Source organism: Erythrolamprus reginae, chromosome 8 (genome assembly GCF_031021105.1).
Source record: "Erythrolamprus reginae isolate rEryReg1 chromosome 8, rEryReg1.hap1, whole genome shotgun sequence".
NCBI lineage: Eukaryota > Metazoa > Chordata > Lepidosauria > Squamata > Dipsadidae > Erythrolamprus > Erythrolamprus reginae.
Genome location: NC_091957.1, coordinates 28,695,535 through 28,720,019, shown reverse-complemented (window position 1 = coordinate 28,720,019; position 24,485 = coordinate 28,695,535). Strand labels below are relative to the sequence as shown.

The following is a 24,485-nucleotide window of genomic DNA, read 5'->3' as shown; positions in this document are numbered from 1 at the left end:
TGCATTGCTGGGATTTCCCTGAGGCTCCCCTCGCTGGATTCCCTTCATTTTTGCCAGTGCTGCTTTGAATCCCAGCAACAAACTCCCCCCTTCCAAACTGCATGGGGGAAATGAGCACAGTGGGGAGGACAGAAACAGGAGGGAAAGGCTCATGGAACTCAAGAGGGGAGAAAGGTGTGGGGGAAATGGGCACAGTAGGGTGGACAGAAACAGGAGGCAAAGACTCATGGAGCTCAAGAGAGGAGAAAGGTTTGGGGGAAATGGGCACAGTGGGGTGGACAAAAATGGGAGGCAAAGACTCATGGAGCTCAAGAGAGAGAAAGGTGTGGGGAAAATGAGCAGAGTGGGGTGAACAAAAATGGGAGGCAGGGACTCATGGAGCTCAAGAGAGGTTCTTTTTGCCTTTCTTTGTTGGGACTGCCACCTCTTGCCATCTCTTGCTGTCCCTCCCCCCACTCCATTCGCCTAAGCTTCATCTGCCCACTGCTTTTTAAAAAAAGAAAAAAAGGCTTAATGTTTTGGATTTTCCTAATGTGCTTGCACGCATTATTCGCTTTTACATTGATTCCTTTGGGAAACATTGTTTCATCTTACGAACTTCTCTTCTTACGAACCTCCTCACGGAATGAATTAAGTTCGTACGATGAGGTATCACTGTACTTCGGTTGGTTTAATTATGCTGAAGAAGCCACCATTTTGCCTGATTTGACACCTATGTGGGTCCGAATGGACAGAAATGAGTTGAGCTGAAGAAAGTAATTTATATTACTTTAATTCATCTAATTTTCTAGATTAAAGACAGAAATACAAAATTAGATGTCACAAAAGGCAGAACCTTTGAAGGATCAACTCTCCTTCAAAGCATCCATCCCTTCTAGCCCCCAAATCATGCAGAAAACCAAAGTAGGGCTTCCTGCCTAAGATGGGTTGGACTAGAAGACCTCCAAGGTCCCTTCCAACTCGTTGTTGTTGTTGTTGTTGTTGTTGTTGTTGTTATTACTATTATTTCAACAATACAACACAGCAAATGAGATCACTATTCTAGATTTCGTATTTTGTATCACCAGTTGGGCACTTCCCAAGCACCTAGGACTGCATGATGTAGCGGTGAATGATGTGTGCCGACCCATGTAAAGTGACCTTTTGCAATTGACATATGGAGATTTTGTCAATTTCGATGGTTTTCAAATGTCCACTGAGATCATTTGGCACCTTGCCCAATGTGCCAAGGACCACTGAGATCACTTTCATTGGCTTATGCCAGAGTCGTTGCAGCTCAATTTTCAGATCTTCGTAGTTCACTAATTTCTCTAGCTGCTTCTCCTCAATTCTGCTGTCTCCTGGGATTGCGATGTCGATGATCCATATTTTCTTTTTCTCCACAATCATGATGTCTGGTGTATTATGTTCCAAACTTTGGTCAGTTTGGAGTTGGAAGCCCCACAGTAGTTTTGCTTGCTCATTTTCAATGACTTTTCCGGGCTTATGATCCCACCAGTTCTTTGCCACTGGTAGATGGTAGTTCTGGCACAAGTTCCAGTGGATCATCTGTGCCACAGCATTGTGTCTATGCTTATAGTCAATCTGTGCGATCTTTTTGCAGCAGCTGAGTATGTGATTGATTGTTTCGTCTGTTTCTTTACAGAGTCTGCACTTTGGATCGTCTGTTGATTTTTCAATCCTGGTGTCAAGTGAACAAAAAAAGCATCTGAGAAAATAAATGAATTTCCAAGTCTTATTTCTTTAGCGTAGAGTCATATTTATTCACAAAGCTAATTTGGATTCAGCATGCTTCATTCCAACTTAAGGTCCCTTAAGATTACATCCAGGTCAAAAGCTCATCTCCCATCCCCACACCTACAAGGGCAAATCATGTGGACAAATCCAATGCAGGGATTTCTAATTCCTTCCTGTGTTCAGTTACTTTGGATTCTGTGTGAAGGAATGTGTGCTATGTGGCATATCTCTCACTCCCCTTTGTGTGAGGGTTTATTTTCTTTCTACCATACTGTGTCAGGCCAGCCTTTGAATTCACATATTAACCTGGGTCCTGACACCTGGCTTTATAGCATTCATTCTGATGGCCTGTTCTTGTGCAGACAGAATTAGTCCTTCCCTCTCCTTTTTGAGTGTTCCATTTGTAAACCATGACCAGGTCTTTTCTTTATCCACTTTGCCTTCAATCTTCTCTGAGAACTGACTATGCAATGCTTTCTTCTGCCACCTGTCCATCCGAGATTGAGTTACAGTTTTCCTCTACTGGTCCCTGGTTTGCTTCATCTTGAGAAGCTTCCTATAGTTGACCTCCATCAACGCTGATTCTTTGCTCTCCTTCACATAGTCAGCTAATGCATGCTTTTCTTCTTCCACTGTCTGCTTCAATTGCAAAAGTCCTCTGCTGCCTATTTTCCTTGGTAAATACAGCCTGTCAACGTCACTGCGGGGGTGTAATACATGATGGGTCATCATTAATTTTCTGGTTTTCCTGTCCACGTTGTCCAGCTCTGATTGAGTCCAGTTCACTATGCCAGCTCCGTACCTAATGACAGGTATGACTCATGTATTTACAGCCTTGATAGTGTTGCCACCATTCAGTTTGCTCTTCAAACTTTTTCTGGTCCTCTGGATGTACTCTTTGCTGATCACAGTTTTCACATGACCATGTTTGATATTATTCAGTTGCAAGATGCCCAAGTATCTGTACGCTTCTGGCTGGTGGCACTTGATGGTTTGACTGCTTGGCATTTCAATGCCTTCACTTTCAATGATTTTCCCCTTTTCCAGTGCCACGGTGGCACACTTATCCAGGCCAAACTCCATGCTGATGTCATTGCTGAAGATTCGCATAGTGATTGTTAGTGACTGTGTCTCAATTTCTGATTTTCCGTACAACTTCAGGTCATCCATATACAGCAGGTGTGAAATTTTCTGTGAATTCCTGGCAGTTTGGTATACAAGGTTTGTTTTCTGTAGGATGAGTGACAGCGGTATTATAGTGATGATGAAAAGCAGTGGGGACAAAGAGTCCCCCTGGAAGATGCCCCTCTTGACGTTGATCAGTCCATAGCTTTCATTCCCAACAAAAATCTCAGTCTTCCAATGTTTCATCACCTTTTCTATGAATTTCCTGATGTTTTCATTGACTCTAATGACTTCCAGGCATTTTATGATCCAACTGTGTGGCAGTGAGTCAAAGGCTTTCTTGTAATCAATCCAGGTGGCCGTTGTCATTGTTTTTGCTGCTACTGCTGCTGCTGTTGTTGTTGTTGTTTTTGTTGTTGTTATTATTATTATTATTATTCCAACTGTTGTTGATGTTGTAGTTGTTATTCCAACTCTGTTGTTATTGTTATTGTTGTTGTTATGATGATGATGATGATGATTATTATTATTATTATTATTATTACATCCTTGAGTTTTTATGTTTTTTTCCTTAATTGGAGAATGCAAAATACCCATCTGTAATGTAATGTAATTACATACAATAATGTAATGTAATTACATACAGTCCTTGACTTTCAACAGTTCATTTAGTGACTGTGAGAAGTTACAGCAGTACTGAAATAAGGCACTTATGACAATTTTTCACACTTACGACAAGTGATGGGTTCCTACCGGTATGGATGAGGATGCCGTACCAGTAGTAAAATTGCGTGCACAGCTTCAGTTCTTTGGATGCACGTGCATGTGTCCCAGCTAGATTTTGTTTCTGTGCAGGTGTGGGAAGCAAAATCTTGCAAGGGGACACACACGTGTGTGAGATTTCAGAAATTTTTGGCTTCTGCACATGCACAGAAGCAAAAAAAATGGCTGAAATCTCACACGTCTCCTCACAAGACTTTGCTTTCTGAACATACACAGCAGGAAAATCTTGCTGGGACAAGCACACACACCAGAGACCCGAAGCTGCACGCACAGCGCACCAGTATAGGCAACCCCCACCTGCTTATGACCATTGCAGTATGTATGTATGTATTCATTCATTCATTCATTCATTCATTTGACTTCTATGCCACCCAATTCCGAAGGACTCAGGGCAGCTATTCCCATAGTCATGTGATCAAAATCATGCACATGGCAACCGATTCACATTTATGACTGTTGCATACTCCTGGGGTCATGTGCTCCCCTATTGTAACTTCTGACGAGCAAAGTCAACCAGATTCATTTAACGGAACCATGTTACTAACAACTGTAGTGATTCACCTCACAACAAAAGATCATAAAATGGGGCAAATATCATTGAACAAATATCTCACTTAGCAATGTAGATTTTGGGCTCAATTGTGGTCATAAGTCAAGGACTATCTGTATTTGAAGGAAAACCTTGGCATCCTGTCAGGTGAGCGTGATAGAAAGAGCACACCTAATTTCTTTGCATTGTCTCACTTCAACATCGCAGGGATCGAACGTGCCGTTGAGCCATGGTGGTGGGAGGAGGCTTCAAAAAAAGGGTCCAGGGATTACAGTTGTCTCTGAGTTGGTAATACCTGCTTCTCTTCCAGATGCCACAGTTGGTCCAATTCTGACCGCTCTCTGGAAAGGACGTTATCCGATGATGTCTTCTTCGACTTTGTGGCTTCTCAGTCCTCGCTGTGCTTACAGCTTTCTGGGGGTCTGCTTCAAGAGATGGTCCAGCCAACAATTCATGGAATCCTTCCGAGAAACCCAGATTCAAGCGGACCTCCTTCTAGTGACTTCTCTTCTTCTTCACCTTTGTCAGGGCCTCCTGCCACACCAACCATCCTAGCAGAAAAAAGCCAGAACTCTCTTCCCTATGGCTTTACCGAACTTGAGATTTTGGCTAAGACTCCGCCTCCCAGGCCACCAAAGCCATCACACTTGCCGGACAGACGAGCTGAAGAGCAGGCGTGTGGGGTCCTTCAGAATGGGCATGCAAGGATCTCTAGCTCTCCGGGGATTTTCGTTCCGAGGAGGATCTCTCTCTCTGGATTGGACAGCATGAAGAGTTGGAGAGGTAAGGGCCAATTTGGAAATCCCACACTTGGATTATTAAAATATATATCTTCTCTTTTCCCCAACACGATAGTGATCTTATCCATTCAGTCATGTCCAACTCTTGGCGATTTTATGGGCCAAGTCTCTCCACATCTTCTGATCTTGCACTGCTGCTTTGAGTTGTTCTACGCCCGTGATGGCAAACCTATGGCACATGTGCCACAGGTGGCATGTGGAGCCATATCTGCTGGCATGTGAGCTGTTGCCCTAACTCAGCTCCAGTGCACAGGTGGGCGCCCGCCAGCTGATTTTTGACTCACACGGAGACTCTGGGAGGGCTTTTTAGCCTCCAGGTGGGCAGGAAAGGGTATTTTTGCCATCCCCAAGGTCCAAGAAAGCCTCTGGAGCTTAGGAGAGCGAAAAATGGGCTTCCCGGGCCCACTGGAAGTTAGGAAATTGGGGGCCATGGGCACGTGGAGGGGTATTGAATGTGGGCATGTGCTTGTGTACAATACTCACACATGAACTATTTCGGCACCTGAGGGGAAAAAAGGTTTGCCATCCCTGTTCTATGCTCTGGTTGTGCCAGCTTTGATGGTGTCCAGCCATCAAGGCCTGTTGATGGCCTGTTTCCTTTTACTACTAACTCTTGCAAGCATCCTTGCTTTCTCTGGTGAATTCCCCTGCATGACATGGCCAAAGTAAGTGAGACGCAGTTTTGCCTTCCGGTGTCATGTCTCATTGTCATACACTCCATATTTGCATCTTGGTCCCTTTTCTCTCCAAGGAATATGAAGGAGCCTTCTCTAACCCGCCAGCTCAAACAAGTTGATGTTCTTCCTGTCTTGTTCCTTTTTAAGGTCTCTCAACATACAAACTATAATATTCTCCCCACATTCATCTTTTATGGACCCTAATTTAGGTAGACTGACTTTCATTCCATTGTTTCTAGTCCTTCCATGTGCTAATGAGAACAAATGATCCCTCTGCTCTGTGACAGCCCTTCAGATATTTGTAGACAGCTGTCAAGTCTCGTCTCAGTCTTCTTCTTTGCAGACTAAATATCAGACTAAATATCCTTTCACCGTTCCTTATAGGACATGGTTTCTAGACCACTCACCATCCTTGTAACTCTCCTTTGAACTTGCTCTAGTTTATCAGTCCTCACATGAGATTTCGCTTCCAGCACATGCACACATGGAGGACGCTGAGATGTGTGTGCATCTCCATTTCCGCTACCACACTACAGTGTGTCCCATACTGGGTGCGACCCACTGCTGAGTTGGGGAAAAAAATGGGCCGAAACATATGAGTGTTACACTCATTTCGTGATGCAAAATGTCCCACCATCTCAACTGATTTAACCCAGGAGCAGGCAAGCAATGGCAGTTAGTTTTGATGGCTGCATGCTAACCATGAATTATAGGCAGTGTAACATCACACTGTCCTAAGAGCCAATGAAATTCCATCTCATAACAACACCGCCAACACGGCCATCAATTATCAGTCACAGAGGAGATCCACCCCTGTATTAGGAAATCTGCCATTGAGGAAATAAGTGAGACTGTGCCCAGCTTTTTAAAAGATCTGTAGGGACTTTGCATTTGTTTTCTTTCTCTTTCTTTTCTTTCCTTCCCCTCCCCTCCAGTCTTTCTTTCCTTGAACAGACATCACCTTTGCATGGACATTTGAATCGTGTTTCTAATCCCTTGTATACTAAAGAACCAGCCTGCTTATCAGTGTTCCGAGCAATTCTTGGAAGCTTTTGAGAGCAACACCCATCCTTGGAAATGTTATTCTTCTTAGTCATGACTCTCAAGATGTGCTGGAAAGGAGCTTGCTCAAAGGGTGGGTTTCTGGCCAAAGCATAAAAACAAACATATTCACACATACATCGATGAATTTGACCAGATTTGACTCTTTCAAAGTAGACTCAACTCCGGTTCGACTTCATTTATATTATATGTGCTCCATCCAGTATTCGGTTCCTACCTGGACTGGGGGGGGCGGGGGAAGAGACAGCATTACAGTAGCAAAAATGGAGCTGTGCTCACATGCATCAAAGTGATTTTCGATGATTTATTGCTTCCGCGCATGCGCAGAAGCAAAAAACTCACTAAAATCGCATGCGCCCACGTGTCTTCTCATAAGCTTTGCTTCCTGCGCATGTGCAGAAGCCAAATGTTGCTCTGACACGCACGCATGCCCACCGGTCACCCAGAGCTGTGCACACAACCGCACCGGTAGCGGAGCTAAGCAAGAACCACCCCCCCCCGGCTCCATCCTTACCATATGAAGGTAGTCCTTGACTTACAGCAGTTCATTTAAGGGCCGTTTAAAATTGCAACTGAAAAAAGTGACTTATAGCTGGCCATTTTTCACACTTACAGCCATTTACAGGTAATCAAAATTAGGCAGCTGGTTCATATTTATGACGGTTGCAATATCCCAGGGACACGTGTGTTATGTCTGACTGAGCGAAGTAGGCTAGCCACTGATTGGATTCTATCCCCTTTTGCAATCTTCTGACAAGCAGAGTGAATGGGGAAAGCCAGATTCACTTAACAACCATGTTCCTAATTCCACAACTACAGTGATTCACTTAACAATGGTGGGAAAAGGTCACAAAATGGGGCAAAATTCCCTTAACAACTGTTTTGGTTTATTGGATTTTATTGGATTTATATGCCGCCCCTCTCTGCAAACTCGGGACAGCAACAGAAATTTTGGGCTCAATTGTGGTCGTACATCGAAGATTACCTGTAAGAGATATTAGCATATACCCTATTTTTCGGATTATAAGATGCACCCCCCCCAAAAAAGGAGGGTGGAAATATTGGTGCATCTTATACACCAAATTCAGCCATTTTTGGCCTCCCAAAGCCCCCCCCCCCCATGTCCCATTTTTCTGTAAAATGAGTCCCTTTTTTGCAAAAACAGGGTGCACAGAGGGTTTGGGAGGCCTGCTAAGTGTCAGGCCAGCCTTTGAATTCACATTTTTACCTTGGCCTGTCAGATGCCTTAATTGTTCACCTGACACTAAGTGCTTCTGGGAGCTAGGGGAAGGCAAACCCCCCCCCCCCCCCATTTTTGCAAAATGTGGTCTCTCTTTGCCATTTTTTTGCAAAACCACAGTTGTTTTTGCCTCCCCCCAGCCCCCAGAGGCCTCCCGCCTGCTGGCCTCTTAAACCCTCTGTGTACCCCATTTTTGGGGTGTATTGCTATTCTCATCTTTTTTGAAAAAAAATGGGTATGCAGAGGTTTTGGAGGCTTGCAGAATGCTCCTGAGGGCTGGGAAAGACAAAACCTTTTTTAAAGAATACTTTTTATTAAGTTATGTACATTAAAAACAAAACAAAAGAAAAATACAGTATACACACAGGAAAAAAAGTAGAAAACACCAATACACAAACATTAAACAATACAATATACCCCTAAGAGTTCTCTTATGGCCATTTATATGAACAATTTATACTAATACGATTTGTATACGTTACAAATTTCTCTATTATTTTTCCTTAGTAGCATTGTACCATGGTATTCTTCTGCGCCGGTTGGAGGGGTTGGGAGTGGGAGGCATTGTTCTTCAGTGGTTCTCCTCCTACCTCTCCGGTGGGTCGCAGTCAGTGTTAGTGGGGGGTCAGAGGTCGACCTCGAGGTCTCTCCCTCGTGGGGTGCCTCAGGGGTCGGTCCTCTCCCCACTGCTATTTAATATCTACATGAAACTGCTGGGTGAGATCATCCAAGGGCATGGGGTGAGGTATCATCAGTACGCGATGATACCCAGCTTTACATCTCCACCCCATGTCCAGTCAATGAAGCAGTGGAAGTGATGTGCTGGTGTCTGGAGGCTGTTGGGGCCTGGATGGGTGCCAACAGACTCAAACTCAACCCTGATAAGACGGAGTGGCTGTGGGTTTTGCCTCCCAAGGACAATTCCATCTGTCCATTACCCTGGGGGGAGAATCATTGACCCCCTCAGAGAGGGTCCGCAACTTGGGTATCCTCCTCGATCCACAGCTCACATTAGAGAAACATCTTTCAGCTGTGGCAAGGGGGGCGTTTGCCCAGGTTCGCCTGGTGCACCAGTTGTGGCCCTATCTGGAGCGGGAGTCACTGCTCACAGTCACTCATGCCCTCATCACCTCGAGGTTCGACTACTGTAACGCTCTCTACATGGGGCTACCTTTGAAGAGTGTTCGGAAACTTCAGATCATGCAGAATGCAGCTGAAAGAGCAATCATGGGCTTCCCGAAGTATGCCCATATCACTCAAACACTCCGCAGTCTGCATTGGTTGCCAATCAGTTTCCAGTCACAATTCAAAGTGTTGGTTATGACCTATAAAGCCCTTCATGGTACTGGACCAGATTATCTCAGGGACCGCCTTCTGCTGCACGAATCCCAGCGACCAGTTAGGTCCCACAGAGTGGGTCTTCTCCGGGTTCCGTCAACTAAACAATGTCACTTGGCAGGACCCAGGAGAAGAGCCTTCTCTGTGGCGGCCCTGGCCTTCTGGAACCAACTCCCCACAGAGATTAGAATTGCCCCCACCCTCCTTGCCTTTCGTAAGCTGCTTAAAACCCACCTCTGCCGCCAGGCATGAGGGAATTGAGATACTCTTTCCCCCTAGGCCTTTACAATTTTATGCATGGTACGTCTGTATGTATGTTTGGTTTTATAATAATGGGTTTTTAACTGTTTTAGTATTGGATTATTATTATATGCTGTTTTATTGCTGTTGTTAGCCACCCCGAGTCTGTGGAGAGGGGCGGCATACAAATCCAATAAATAAATTAATAATAATAATAGTAATAATAATAATAATAATAATAATAATAATAATAATAATAATAATAATATTTTTTTCTTTACAACTCTTTTTTTCTCTTACTTACGTCTTCGAAATCTTGGTGCATCTTATAAATCAGTGCATTTTAAAGCCTGAAAAATGCAGTATGTTATATCCTGATAACATTTTAGAAATTTAACAGGTTAGCTGAGTAAATATTGTGATTCTAGTTAGGGTTGACAAATAACGAAATAGTATTGAATAAGCTATTATGGTTACCTTGCATTAAAAAGTAAACCAGAAGGTCTTTCTATACAGGTAGATCATATTCTAACTCATCATGTGTGAAAAAGATCAGTAATGAATGGCCCCAAGATTTGGAGGGGTTCTTGAGAGACCTCATCCACAGTAGTTGACCCCATCAAAAAACTCTCCGAAACTGGAAAATAGATCAATAGATGGTTCTCAGTGGATGCCTTTAATTGGCTTACTTATTCCTGCATTCTTGTAAATGGGCATACGATCCTCCTTTGATATTTGTAGAAAATATCTACAGACCTCTCACATCCTGGACATAAACTGTTTCAACCTCTTTCTTCAGAATGTTGCTATCGGGCCTTGCATGTCAAAACAACTAGACACAAAGACAAAGTTTTTCCCCTATGCCATCACTCTGCTAAACACCTAATGCCCATAGTTTTGTCTTATGCCTAAGGATATTTACCCATGTAGTAGGGCTGTATTGCTATTCTCATCTTTCCTATTACCTTCTCCTATTGATATTTTATAATTTATCACTTTGTTGTTTGTATCTTACGATTAATTATTGTATCTTACGATTGATGACTGATCACTCTTGTTTATACATACACTGAGATCTTATACACTGGAGGCAAATTCCTTGTATGTCCAATCATATTTGGCCAATAAGTATTCTGTTCTTTGGCACCAGCTGTGGTTTTGATTGCTACTGCTGATTTTATGCTTCCAGTAGCATCTGGATCCATAGGGGAAAATAATAATGTACCTGATCTGAAAAATACATTTGAGACCATGTGCTAAGGAATAGGATGGGAGCTTTTAATGGATACCAAATTTAGAAATTAGGGAAGAGTGAATAGAAGGGAGAGGGTGAAGTCCAGATAAACACAGATGGGAATCAGACAAATCTTTCCTTCAACTCCAATTGGAATTACAAGAATGGTAACTAAAACCCTCATTGTGTATTGGGCAAAATCAATCAATCAATCAATAAATGACACAGTGTTTGCATTGAGCACATGTTCTGAACTCCAAAAGCTTCAAGCTCAGATCTTAGCGTTCATTCAGATCCTGAATTGTCCAATAAAGGAAGAAGAATAGTCGAAGAATGGTTAATCACATGAAGATGCTGCATTTTCAGTGATGACAACAGCATCATTCTGAAAGCTCTGTCCTTGCTGTATATGTGTGCAACTACACTGTGTAAACACAAAAGGAGATGGGTTCTTGCATCCACACACTGCAATGCCATGTTCTTTATTTTATTCCCCCATGCACCCCAACTGCAGAGGCTGCCATTGCAACATATATGATGCAGGAGAAGTGGCAGAACCTGGGGATGGAGTTAAATGAGGGATCAGCCTAGAATCCCTATGTAGCCACAAGGAATCAAAGTTCAAACCCCCCTTGAATTCCATTGAGCCTCCAAGCAGGTGCTAAGATTTCTATGTATAGGTATGAACAACAATAAAATGATTTAACTAGATCTTCTTTACTCCTGACACCTTTAGACTTGGACCAAAGGGTCTCTTGAACAGAGTCTATGTCCATATGATGGAGGACTAACTGAATGAATGGAACATGTTATTTTCTATTGCCCTCTTTATGCAAGTGCTCACTAGGAATTATTTCCACTCTTTACAAGCAATAGCAGCTACACTTATATACTGCTTTACAGTGTTTTACAGTTCTCTAACAATCTGGTTCCTCATTTTACCCACCTCTTAAGGATGGAAGGCTGAGTCAACCTTGAGCCTGGTTAGATTCAAACTGCCAAATTGCAGTCAGCCGGCAATCAGCAGAAGGAGTTTGCAGTACTGCACTCTAACCTCTGCGCCATCATGGCTCATTTAGTAAATACATTTATCCTGGTCATTCTGATTTATTTTATCTCAATCAAATCAATTTTGCTTGTTTTTCTCCGCACTGAGAGAGGGGGTCCAGCAGTCACGTGTGTTGCTCGCTGTCCAATCCGTCGAGGACCGAGCCTAGTCTTTAAAAAGCCTCCTGGATCCGCTTCTTCCCCAGAATTTGCTCGGTCCTGCGATCCAGCAGGACATGTGGTAGCTCGTTCCTCTCGTAAAACACCTTCCCTTCACCTTCTTTCTATTCAGATAAGTAAAATTTAATTCTGTCTTTTACTAGAGCTTGCCTTGGTTGCGTGCCAGCCTTACTGGGCTTGGCCCCGAGGGAGAAGCCGCAGTGTGGCTCCTGCGGTTTTTTTGCAAACACCCTGCTCACACTGCTGCCGGATTGTATTTACAAGCAAATCTACTCAGTGAGGAGGTTTACTGGCAAGCTAAGGATTGATTTAAAAAGGAAAAAAAGGACTCTTTTTCCTCCTGCCGAGTGGGACTGTTAGCAAGCTTCCCTTGATTGTCCCCTCCATTTTTAAAATATCGGAGTGGTTTATTTTGGCGCGAAGGCCCTCAGCGCCCAGTAATTGTCGGCCCTTCCAGATTGCCCACAGTAAGTCCACCGCTTGGCCCTGGAGTAAGCTTTGAGTCCCTCAGGACTTTTCTCCCTGGCTAGGCTTCCAAACCAGTGTGCCTTGGTTTACTTTTTGATTAAGGTTAGTGACGCCTGCCTTTCTGCACTCCCTGGCACAAACTCTGGTACCGACCAGATTGACTGTGAGTTGCAGACGCTCCTGGGCCTAGGAGCAGGGGCCCCTTCCTCTTGGGAACGTTGCCCTAGAAGCTTCTCCCATCAGATTTTGGCTCAAGTCTTGTCCCTGTAATTTGTTCAGGCCATGACTTCGTTTCCCAAGAGAGGCAATTCAAAAGGTCCCAGAGAGGTTAAGCCTACTGGCGATGAAATTGATAATATCCCCCAGGCCTCTTCCTCCTCTTCCTCCGGAGCCCCTACAATGGCTAGACCTACCAGGGCTGAGAAGAGAAGGGACCTAGCCTTGCAGAGAATACATGAAAAATCAGCTAAACGTTTAAACGTGCAGGCCCAAGTGCACATTAGCCCTGACCCCCCAGAGGCTTCTAACCTGCCTCAATCTATATTTTCTGCCTTGTCTAAAGCCATTGATGCCAAGCTCTCGGCTATCAATGTGCCTTCTCACTCTCGTCCCGTTCCATGCACTCCCAGCCCGTGAGTTCCCTCTCATCCTACAGAGTTCCAATTAATGAAGATTTGGATTCTTCCCAGGATGAAAATGAGGATGTGGACGTAGAGGATAATGATGACCCTTTTCAGCACCTGTCAGAAGATGAGGAATCTCAAATTAAGATTCCAGCCCCGGCTGTGATCTTTCCAGTCCAACTCTTCAAATCTCTTCTATTTAAAGCAAGAGTTTCTACAGGCTTAGCGGGGCAAGATAAACAGTCTGCCCCTTCCACAGATCCTCCTGAGGAAAATCTGCCATACTTCATGGAGGAACAGGAAGACAAAGAGGTCATTCCAATGCCCAAATTGTTTAAAGATGCTCTGCTCAAGCAGTGGGACCATCCAGCCTTTGGCTTCAACCCCACGACCAAGGACTAGAAATTATATAAGCTTTCCCCTTCTTATGAAGGTCTTCTTGTCTGCCCTAAACCTGATGAACCTGTTAAGACTCTACACTCTGCGGCAGCTATGCCGGGTAAAGCAGAGGAGGTTTTGAAACCCAAAGTCAAACGCCTAGAGCAAATGCTCAAAAGATGTTTCTTTGCGGATACCTGGGCTATCAAGAGTGCAGCAGCAGCATCTTTCTTTTCTAGAGCTATGCTTTTATGGCTTCAACAGCTCCAGCAGCACATTTCCCTGATGATCTACGAGGCCAACAGGATTTTAACAAAGTTTTTGCAGCGGCCCAATATGTAGCTGATACTACCCTGCAATCATCAAGATTTGCAGCCAGGTCAGTAGCGGCCTCAACAACGGCCAGAAGGCTTCTATGGCTGTGCCCTTGGCAGGTGGGAGTGAGGCAAAAATGGAAGCTGGCCATGGGTCCTTTGAAGTGCGATCACCTATTTGGCGACCTCCTGGACCCCTTCTCACTGGAACCGCTGACAAAAAGAAAATTTTGGGGCCCACCAACAAGAAGGCCATCAAAACTCAACCCTTTCGATGTCCCAATCGTCAACAGGATTGTTTTTGCTCCCAAGCTGGCAAAAAACCCCGGTGTAGAGGACCCCATTACCAAAGAGGTTCCTCCTCAACCAGAGATTCCAGAAAGCCTAGATGGTGAGCTTCATTCCACTCCCATTGGGGGGCGCCTGGCTTGGTTCTCCTCCAGATGGCGCCATTCCTTTTTGCCTGGGAGGGAAGGTGAAATGCCGCTCGTAGCAGCTGCTACGAGCGGCATTTCACTTTCTCTCCCAGGCAAAAAGTTGCCGGCATTCTGGGATGATGGGGCCGGACTTCCCAGGCGGAAGGCGTGCCCCTCTCCCCGGCATCTTTTTGCCTGGGAGGGAAGGTGAAATGCCGCTCGTAGCAGCTGCTACGAGCGGCATTTCACTTTCTCTCCCAGGCAAAAAGATGCCAGCATTCTGGGATGATGGGGCCGGACTTCCCAGGCGGAAGGCGTGCCCCTCTCCCCGGCATCTTTTTGCCTGGGAGGGAAGGTGAAATGCCGCTCGTAGCAGCTGCTACGAGCGGCATTTCACTTTCTCTCCCAGGCAAAAAGTTGCCGGCATTCTGGGATGATGGGGCCGGACTTCCCAGGCGGAAGGCGTGCCCCTCTCCCCGGCATCTTTTTGCCTGGGAGGGAAGGTGAAATGCCGCTCGTAGCAGCTGCTACGAGCGGCATTTCACTTTGTCTCCCAGGCAAAAAGTTGCCGGCATTCTGGGATGATGGGGCCGGACTTCCCAGGCGGAAGGCGTGCCCCTCTCCCCGGCATCTTTTTGCCTGGGAGGGAAGGTGAAATGCCGCTCGTAGCAGCTGCTACGAGCAGCATTTCACTTTGTCTCCCAGGCAAAAAGTTGCCGGCATTCTGGGATGATGGGGCCGGACTTCCCAGGCGGAAGGCGTGCCCCTCTCCCCGGCATCTTTTTGCCTGGGAGGGAAGGTGAAATGCCGCTCGTAGCAGCTGCTACGAGCGGCATTTCACTTTCTCTCCCAGGCAAAAAGTTGCCGGCATTCTGGGATGATGGGGCCGGACTTCCCAGGCGGAAGGCGTGCCCCTCTCCCCGGCATCTTTTTGCCTGGGAGGGAAGGTGAAATGCCGCTCGTAGCAGCTGCTACGAGCAGCATTTCACTTTCTCTCCCAGGCAAAAAGATGCTGGGGAGAGGGGCACGCCTTCCGCCTGGGAAGTCCGGCCCCATCATCCCAGAATGCCGGCATCTTTTTGCCTGGGAGAGAAAGTGAAATGCTGCTCGTAGCAGCTGCTACGAGCGGCATTTCACTTTCTCTCCCAGGCAAAAAGTTGCCGGCATTCTGGGATGATGGGGCCGGACTTCCCAGGCGGAAGGCGTGCCCCTCTCCCCGGCATCTTTTTGCCTGGGAGGGAAGGTGAAATGCCGCTCGTAGCAGCTGCTACGAGCGGCATTTCACTTTCTCTCCCAGGCAAAAAGTTGCCGGCATTCTGGGATGATGGGGCCGGACTTCCCAGGCGGAAGGCGTGCCCCTCTCCCCGGCATCTTTTTGCCTGGGAGGGAAGGTGAAATGCCGCTCGTAGCAGCTGCTACGAGCGGCATTTCACTTTCTCTCCCAGGCAAAAAGATGCCAGCATTCTGGGATGATGGGGCCGGACTTCCCAGGCGGAAGGCGTGCCCCTCTCCCCGGCATCTTTTTGCCTGGGAGGGAAGGTGAAATGCCGCTCGTAGCAGCTGCTACGAGCGGCATTTCACTTTCTCTCCCAGGCAAAAAGTTGCCGGCATTCTGGGATGATGGGGCCGGACTTCCCAGGCGGAAGGCGTGCCCCTCTCCCCGGCATCTTTTTGCCTGGGAGGGAAGGTGAAATGCCGCTCATAGCAGCTGCTACGAGCGGCATTTCACTTTGTCTCCCAGGCAAAAAGTTGCCGGCATTCTGGGATGATGGGGCCGGACTTCCCAGGCGGAAGGCGTGCCCCTCTCCCCAGCATCTTTTTGCCTGGGAGGGAAGGTGAAATGCCGCTCGTAGCAGCTGCTACGAGCAGCATTTCACTTTCTCTCCCAGGCAAAAAGATGCCGGCATTCTGGGATGATGGGGCCGGACTTCCCAGGCGGAAGGCGTGACCCTCTCCCCGGCATCTTTTTGCCTGGGAGGGAAGGTGAAATGCCGCTCGTAGCAGCTGCTACGAGCGGCATTTCACTTTCTCTCCCAGGCAAAAAGTTGCCGGCATTCTGGGATGATGGGGCCGGACTTCCCAGGCGGAAGGCGTGACCCTCTCCCCGGCATCTTTTTGCCTGGGAGGGAAGGTGAAATGCCGCTCGTAGCAGCTGCTACGAGCGGCATTTCACTTTCTCTCCCAGGCAAAAAGATGCCAGCATTCTGGGATGATGGGGCCGGACTTCCCAGGCGGAAGGCGTGCCCCTCTCCCCGGCATCTTTTTGCCTGGGAGGGAAGGTGAAATGCCGCTCGTAGCAGCTGCTACGAGCGGCATTTCACTTTCTCTCCCAGGCAAAAAGTTGCCGGCATTCTGGGATGATGGGGCCGGACTTCCCAGGCGGAAGGCGTGCCCCTCTCCCCGGCATCTTTTTGCCTGGGAGGGAAGGTGAAATGCCGCTCGTAGCAGCTGCTACGAGCAGCATTTCACTTTGTCTCCCAGGCAAAAAGTTGCCGGCATTCTGGGATGATGGGGCCGGACTTCCCAGGCGGAAGGCGTGCCCCTCTCCCCAGCATCTTTTTGCCTGGGAGGGAAGGTGAAATGCCGCTCGTAGCAGCTGCTACGAGCAGCATTTCACTTTCTCTCCCAGGCAAAAAGATGCCGGCATTCTGGGATGATGGGGCCGGACTTCCCAGGCGGAAGGCGTGACCCTCTCCCCGGCATCTTTTTGCCTGGGAGGGAAGGTGAAATGCCGCTCGTAGCAGCTGCTACGAGCGGCATTTCACTTTCTCTCCCAGGCAAAAAGTTGCCGGCATTCTGGGATGATGGGGCCGGACTTCCCAGGCGGAAGGCGTGACCCTCTCCCCGGCATCTTTTTGCCTGGGAGGGAAGGTGAAATGCCGCTCGTAGCAGCTGCTAGAGTCGCCGGCATTTCACCTTCCCTCCCAGGCAAAAAGAAGCCGCGCTGCTGCTCCAGTCGCCCGGTCCTCTCCTGCCTCCCGCGCCGATGTTACCCACTGCGTCGGGGGCCGCCAGCCCCAAATCGGACGCACCCTCGCCGCTACCGCTGCCGCCGCGCCCACTGCCCGCCCCATTCTCGCTGGAGGTCTAGCCGGAGCCGGAGCCAGGTCCGCTCGGCCTCGCCTCCTTGCCCGCCGCCCAGCCGCCCAGGATGCTGACCTGCTACCTCGCGGCGCGCCCGCCACCGGCCCGATCCTGCGCCTCCTACTTCCCCCCCCCAGCCAAAAATACAAAGGCGGTCTGCCGCTCCCGCGGAGCAATGGGAAGCTGAAGCCGCCGGCGGTTTCAGCCTCCCTTTGCTCCACGCTGCTCCGCCCTGCCTGTCTTTGTGTTTTTGGCTGGGGAGGGGAGCAGGAGGACCTTCCTGACTCCCTCCCTCCAGCACTTCACCCAGGACAACAGGCAGGGCGAAGCAGCGTGGGGCAAAGGGAGGCTCAAGCCTCCTTTGGTGGTGGCGGCCGGCTTCCTGGTTTCTGAGTTTTGGGCTTGCACGCATTAATTGCTTTTCCATTGATTCCTATGGGAAACAATGTTTCATCTTACGAACTTTTCACCTTACGAACCTCCTCCCGGCACCAATTAAGTTCGTATCTTGAGGTACCACTGTACAAAGCAATTCATATTAAATACAAAGCGCAAATTGAATAACTTTGCAGAAGGTACAGTGGTTTTGGCAGGTGATTTCAATATTGAATTGATAGCAGGGAAACAGGAAAAAAATAATCTGCCTTTAAATAAATTAGGTATGATGGATCTTCATGCCGAAGTGACAAATAGAGCTACGTTTTATTCAGCTAGGCACAATAAGTTTAGCAACATTGACTATATATTAATGAATAAAACTGGGAATACACATCTTAAAAGAGCTGAAACTGAAAGCATTTGGTTATCAGACCACGCCCCATTATTAGCAGTGATTGTATTTGATTCAAACAATAAACAAAAAATATGGAGATATAATCCTCTTGTGTCAGGAAGAGAAGAAGATAAATTGAAACGCCAAAAAGAATTGACTGAATATTTTAAAATAAATGATATGGGAAATATGAAGCAATCAATAATTTGGGATGCACATAAGGCCTTTATGAGAGGGAATTGTATTAGTACTGAAATCTATATATTAAAACAATGTGAGGTAGAAAGGAAAAAGTTAATTAAAGATATTGAGTTAACTCAAAAAAGATTGAAAATTACAAGAAATAGGGAGTGGAATAATCTATTAAAAATAAAAAAAGCAACTGAGACTTATGGATCAACAAATATGGAATAATATGAGATTGATTGTAAAGCAGAAAATTATGGGATGGGGGAATAAATCAATGAAACAAATGGTAAATTATTTTTAAAAAAAGAAAAGAAAAATCTTGTATTGTTGCATTAAGGGACAAAAAAGGTGTAATAAAACGTAGTAACGATGAATTGCAAAAAATAATGAAAGAGTTTTATGAAAAGTTATATAAAAAAGATCAGATCATTCTGCAAAAGATAGAGATTAAGGAGAAACTAACTGATGAAGACAAACAAATATTAAATGGGACAATAACAAATGATGAAATTATTAGAGTTATTAATGGGTTGAAACCTGCCAAAGTTCCAGGCCCAGACGGACTTACGGGGGAATACTATAAGACTTTTGTGACTCAATTATTACCTTATTTGGAGAAACTATTTAATAACATACTTCAAACCTTCAATATTCCACAGTCATGGAAGACATCCAAGATCATCACTATCCCAAAACCAGATCATGATTTGTTAGACCCGGGATCCTATCGCCCCATCAGTTTACTAAACCAGGATTATAAAATATTTATGAAAATTATAGCAAATAGGATAGAGAGTATCTTACCAAAAATAATTGGTGAAGACCAATATGGATTTGTTAAAGGAAGGAAGATTCACGAACCAATTAGAAATGTTGTTAATGTGTTACACCATGCTACCACTACCAAAAAGAAATTATGCGTCTTGAAGTTAGATGTGTATAAAGCATTTGATAAAGTTAATCATAATTACCTGTTTCAACTTTGTAAGGAATTAAATATGGGAGAAAATTTCTGTCAAATTATAAAAGAAATCTATAAGGATAATACGGCCTATACAGTGGTACCTCGAGATACGAGTTTAATTCGTTCCGGACCTGTGCTCTTAAGTCGAGCAGCTCTTATCTCGAACGACTTTTCCCCATAGGAATTAATGTAAATAATTTTAATTGGTTCCAGCCCTCAAAAAAATCACAAAGTTAGTTTAAATTATGCAAAAATACATGTTTTTAATGAAGAAATGTACATGTACATATAAATGAATAATGAAGTTTCTTTCACTTAACTTGTAAACTTTCTTAAACTTTTAAATTTACATATGTACACAGTAGCCTAATCATCTGTTTTTGCCTTTTTGGCTGCACTTTCACTTGGAGCAGCTCTTTTTGTAAAAAATGTGTCCAATGACATCTGCTTTTGCCTGCTTTTCAAAATGTTGCGAAAGTGAGTCAATGAGGTGTCATTGAAAAGTGCTGCTGAACGACTCGTGGCTACTTTCTCTGGGTGATTTTTTTCCACAAAACTGACAACGTTCTCCCACTGCGCTAGCATCGCTTTGATTTCACTGGTAGGAATGGCTTTCGGTGGTTCCTGCATCTCTTCCTCACTGCTGCTCATCTCTTGGGTCAGATCCATCTGTTGCATGTCATGGAGCGCCTTCAGGTCCTCTGTAGAGAGCGGTTCTTCATGCTCTTCGACAAGCTCATTGATGTCACCCTCGTCTACCTCCAGACCCATACACTTACCGAGTGACACAATCTCCTCCAATGGGGTGTCAGTCTCGGTGATGTCCTCGGTCTCACCCTCGGGCTCAGCAGAGTCCCTTGGTGCAACAGCAGCAGGCCACAACTTCTTCCACGCCGAGTTCAAGTTTCGCCTTGACACTTCTTGCCAGGCAAGGTCAATGATGTTAAGGCAAGAAACGATGTTAAAATGATCCTTCCAAAACTCACGCAGTGTCAAGTTGGTGTTCTCTGTTACATCGAAACATCGGCGGAACAGATGCTTCGTGTACAGCTTCTTGAAGTTAGCTATGACCTGCTGATCCATTGGTTGCAGGATTGAAGTCGTGTTGGGTGGGAGAAAGACAACCTTCACAAATTGAAATTCTTCAAGGATGTCGTCTTGAAGAGCAGATGGGTGGCCTGGAGCATTGTCGAGCAGCAGTAAGGCTTGTAGGGGGAGTTCATTAGCCAAAAGATATTCCTTCACCGTAGGACCAAAAGCAAGATTTACCCAGTCCACAAAGAACTGCCTCGTTACCCATGCCCTTGCATTGGAGCGCCACAGGACATGGAGTCTTTCCTTTAGGATTTTGTGCGTCTTGAACGCGCGAGGATTCTCCGAATGGTACACGAGAAGTGGCTTCACTTTACAGTCACCCGACGCGTTTGCACACAATGCAAGGGTTAGACGGTCCTTCATGGGCTTATGTCCTGGCAGGCTCTTTTCCTCGGCAGTAATGAAAGTCCTACGGGGCATTTTCTTCCAAAACAGCCCAGTCTCATCACAGTTAAAGATCTGTTGAGAGACATAGCCTTCTTGTTCAACCAGGCTAGCAAAATGCACAACAAACTCCTCCGCTGCCTTGATGTCTGCACTCGCTGCCTCCCCATGCCGAACCACTGAGTGAATGCCACTTCTTTTTCTGAACCTGTCAAACCACCCATGGCTTGCCTTGAACTCATCTGGATCTCCCGACGAGGATGGTTCATTGCTCTTCAGATCGGCGAATATCGCACGAGCCTTCTCGCTGATGACCGCCTCTGTTATTGTATCTCCGGCCAGCTCCTTTTCTTTTATCCAAATTAGCAATAACCTCTCCATCTCTTCATGAACAGACGTCCTGAGTTGGGAAATTATTGTCGCACCTTTTGCTGGTTTAACACCTTTAAGGATGTCCTTCTGCTTCAGGATTGTACAGATGGTGGATGTGCTGCGTTGGAACTTCCTCGCAAGGTCAACAACACGAGTCCCTTTTTCGTGCAAATTGATTATCTCCTGCTTCGCTTCTATGGATATCATCACCTTCTTCTTCTTCTCCTCAGCGGCCTTTTTTGGAGCCATGCTCGCTCTAAACACCGACACCACCGAGACCTCTTTTTTCCCACCGAGAAAACCGGAAGCCAACTTGCCTGCAAGCAGAAAAATTAAAATCAGCCAAGTAAGAAAGTTTAGAGGAAGGGAAGGTAAAGAGAGAAAGAAAAAGAGCAAGAAAGAAAGCAAGAAAGAGAAAGAAAGAAAGGCTCACTGAACATCTCTCACTCTCTCTCTCTCTCTCTCTCTTTCTTTCTCTTCCTTTAAAGAAAGCTAGAAAGAGAAAGAAAGAAAGAAAGGTTCACTGAACATCTCTCACTCTCTCTCTCTTTCTTTCTCTTCCTTTAAAGAAAGCAAGAAAGAGAAAGAAAGAAAGAAAGAAAGAAAGGGGGAAGGGACAGGAACAGAGGAAGGAAGCAAGGAAACTTATGAAAGGGGAGAGTAAGAGAGGAATGAGTGAAGGGAGGGAGGGAGGGAAGAAGGTGGGAAGGAGAAAGAAAAGAAGAAATAGAGGAAGGGAAGGTAAAAGAGAGAAAGAAAAAGAGAAAGAAAGAAAGAAAGAAAGGGGGAAGGGACAGGAACAGAGGAAGGAAGCAAGGAAACTTATGAAAGGGGAGAGTAAGAGAGGAATGAGTGAAGGGAGGGAGGGAGGGAAGAAGGTGGGAAGGAGAAAGAAAAGAAGAAATAGAGGAAGGGAAGGTAAAAGAGAGAAAGAAAAAGAGCAAGAAAGAAAAAGAAAGAAAGAAAGAAAGAAAGAAAGGGGGAAGGGACAGGAACAGAGGAAGGAAGCAAGGAAACTTATGAAAGGGGAGAGTAAGAGAGGAATGAGTGAAGGGAGGGAGGGGGGGAAGAAGGTGGGAAGGAGAAAGAAAAGAAGAAATAGAGGAAGGGAAGGTAAAAGAGAGAAAGAAAAACAGCAAGAAAGAAAAAAGAAAGAAAGAAAGGCAACTTCAAAGAAAGGCTCACTGAGCATCTCTCACTCTCTCTCTCTTTCTATCCCTCTCCCCCTCTTTCTATCTCTTCTCACTTTCTCTCTCTTGCTATTTCTTTCTCTCCCCCCTTTCTCTCACTCTGTTGCTATCTCTCCCCCCTCTCCCTCTCTCTTTCTCCCTCTCCCCCTCTCTCTCCCCCCTCTCTCTTTCTCTCGGTTAATGCAAAGAGCTCCGAAGCCTGCCCACGTGGCGAAGGGGCTCGGCTGCAGGGCGCGGAAGAGCAACAGCCGTGGGAGAGAAGGGAGAGAAGCTGGCAGAAGCGCCTTGAAGGCATCCAGCTGACACTTTTTCTCTCCCCCCCCTCTCTCTCGGTTACTGTAAAGAGCTCCGAAGCCTGCCCACGTGGCCAAGGGGCTCGGCTGGAGGGCGCGGAAGAGCAACAGCCGTGGGAGAGAAGGGAGAGAAGCTGGCAGAAGCGCCTTGAAGGCATCCAGCTAACACTTTTTCTCTCTCTCCCCCCTCTCTCTCGGTTACTGTAAAGAGCTCCGAAGCCTGCCCACGTGGCCAAGGGGCTCGGCTGGAGGGCGCGGAAGGGCAACAGCCGTGGGAGAGAAGGGAGAGAAGCTGGCAGAAGCGCCTTGAAGGCATCCAGCTGACACTTTTTCTCTCCCCCCCCTCTCTCTCGGTTACTGTAAAGAGCTCCGAAGCCTGCCCACGTGGCCAAGGGGCTCGGCTGGAGGGCGCGGAAGAGCAACAGCCGTGGGAGAGAAGGGAGAGAAGCTGGCAGAAGCGCCTTGAAGGCATCCAGCTAACACTTTTTCTCTCTCTCCCCCCTCTCTCTCGGTTACTGTAAAGAGCTCCGAAGCCTGCCCACGTGGCCAAGGGGCTCGGCTGGAGGGCGCGGAAGGGCAACAGCCGTGGGAGAGAAGGGAGAGAAGCTGGCAGAAGCGCCTTGAAGGCATCCAGCTAACACTTTTTCTCTCCCCCCCCCTCTCTCTCGGTTACTGTAAAGAGCTCCGAAGCCTGCCCACGTGGCCAAGGGGCTCGGCAGGAGGGCGCGGAAGAGCAACAGCCGTGGGAGAGAAGGGAGAGAAGCTGGCAGAAGCGCCTTGAAGGCATCCAGCTAACACTTTGCCGAGAAAGCAAGGGGGTTGCAGCAGAGGCGGGGCCGGCGGCTATTTAATTTCGGGGCCGCATGGGCGATTGCACAAGCTCCCGATCTCCCTGCTAGGCCCCTCGGAATTACAAAAAAACACCGTTCGGACCCCCCCACCCCCAAGCAGAAGCCAAGGACCCCCCCACCCCCAAGCAGAAGCCAAGGACCCCCCCACCCCCAAGCAGAAGCCAAGGACCCCTCCACCCCCAAGCAGAAGCCAAGCGAATGCTTACCAAGTAGGATACGAGCAGAGAGGAGCCGGCTATTTAATTTCGGGGCCGCATGGGCGATTGCGCAAGCTCCCGATCTCCCTGCTAGGCCCCTCGGAATTACAAAAAAAACACCGTTCGGACCCCCCCCCCCAAGCAGAAGCCAAGGACCCCCCCACCCCCAAGCAGAAGCCAAGCGAATGCTTACCACGTGGGATACAGTACGAGCAGAGAGGAGCCGGGCGCTTCCTTGCCTTCCTTCCTTCGCTGCCGAAAGTGTCAGGGAGGCGTGGCTCGTATCCCGGATGTGAGCTCGGGAGGCGAACGGAAATGACGCTCCCTCCCAAGCTCTTATCTCGAGTTGCTCGCAAGTGGAGCAGCTCGTATGTCGGGGTTCCACTGTATTAGGGTAAATGGAAATAGAACAGAGAAAGTTAATATCCAAAATGGAACTAAGCAGTTCTAACTTTCCCCCATCTTGTTTGCAATGGCAATTGAGGTTCTAGCAAATAAAATTAGAAATGATAAGGACTGGAAGGGTTACCAAATTGGGAAACTTGAATTGAAATTAAATCTTTTTGCAGACGATGCCATAATATTGTCTGAAACCCCCATTGAAATGATGCAAAAATTAATGGTGGTACTTCAGGAATTTAAAGACCAATCAGGTCTCTCAATTAATATTGAGATCAGAAATATTTTGTTTGAATACAGGTCCCAAAGAGCAAATCGAGATACGAAAAATTTCAGGATTGAAATTAGGATGTAAAAAAATGAAATATTTAGGAATTTGGTTATTCAAAAACCCAAACAAAATTGCTGAGGCAAATTACAATTTAATATGGAACAAAATGCAAAAGCAAATTAAAAAGTGGAAAGATAAAAGTTTGAGAAAAA

General features: G+C 46.6%; 1 protein-coding gene across 4 annotated transcripts in view; it reads left to right on the top strand.

Moving 5' to 3' along the window:
• GAB3 (GRB2 associated binding protein 3) overlaps window positions 1-24,485 on the top strand; it is a 286,700-nt gene that overhangs the window by 214,358 nt on the left and 47,857 nt on the right. For all 4 annotated transcript variants that reach the window (XM_070759512.1, XM_070759515.1, XM_070759514.1 and 1 more), the window contains exon 4: window positions 4,506-4,978. In XM_070759512.1, the coding sequence (XP_070615613.1) occupies window positions 4,506-4,978 (473 nt within the window). The remainder of the gene's footprint in view (window positions 1-4,505; window positions 4,979-24,485) is intronic.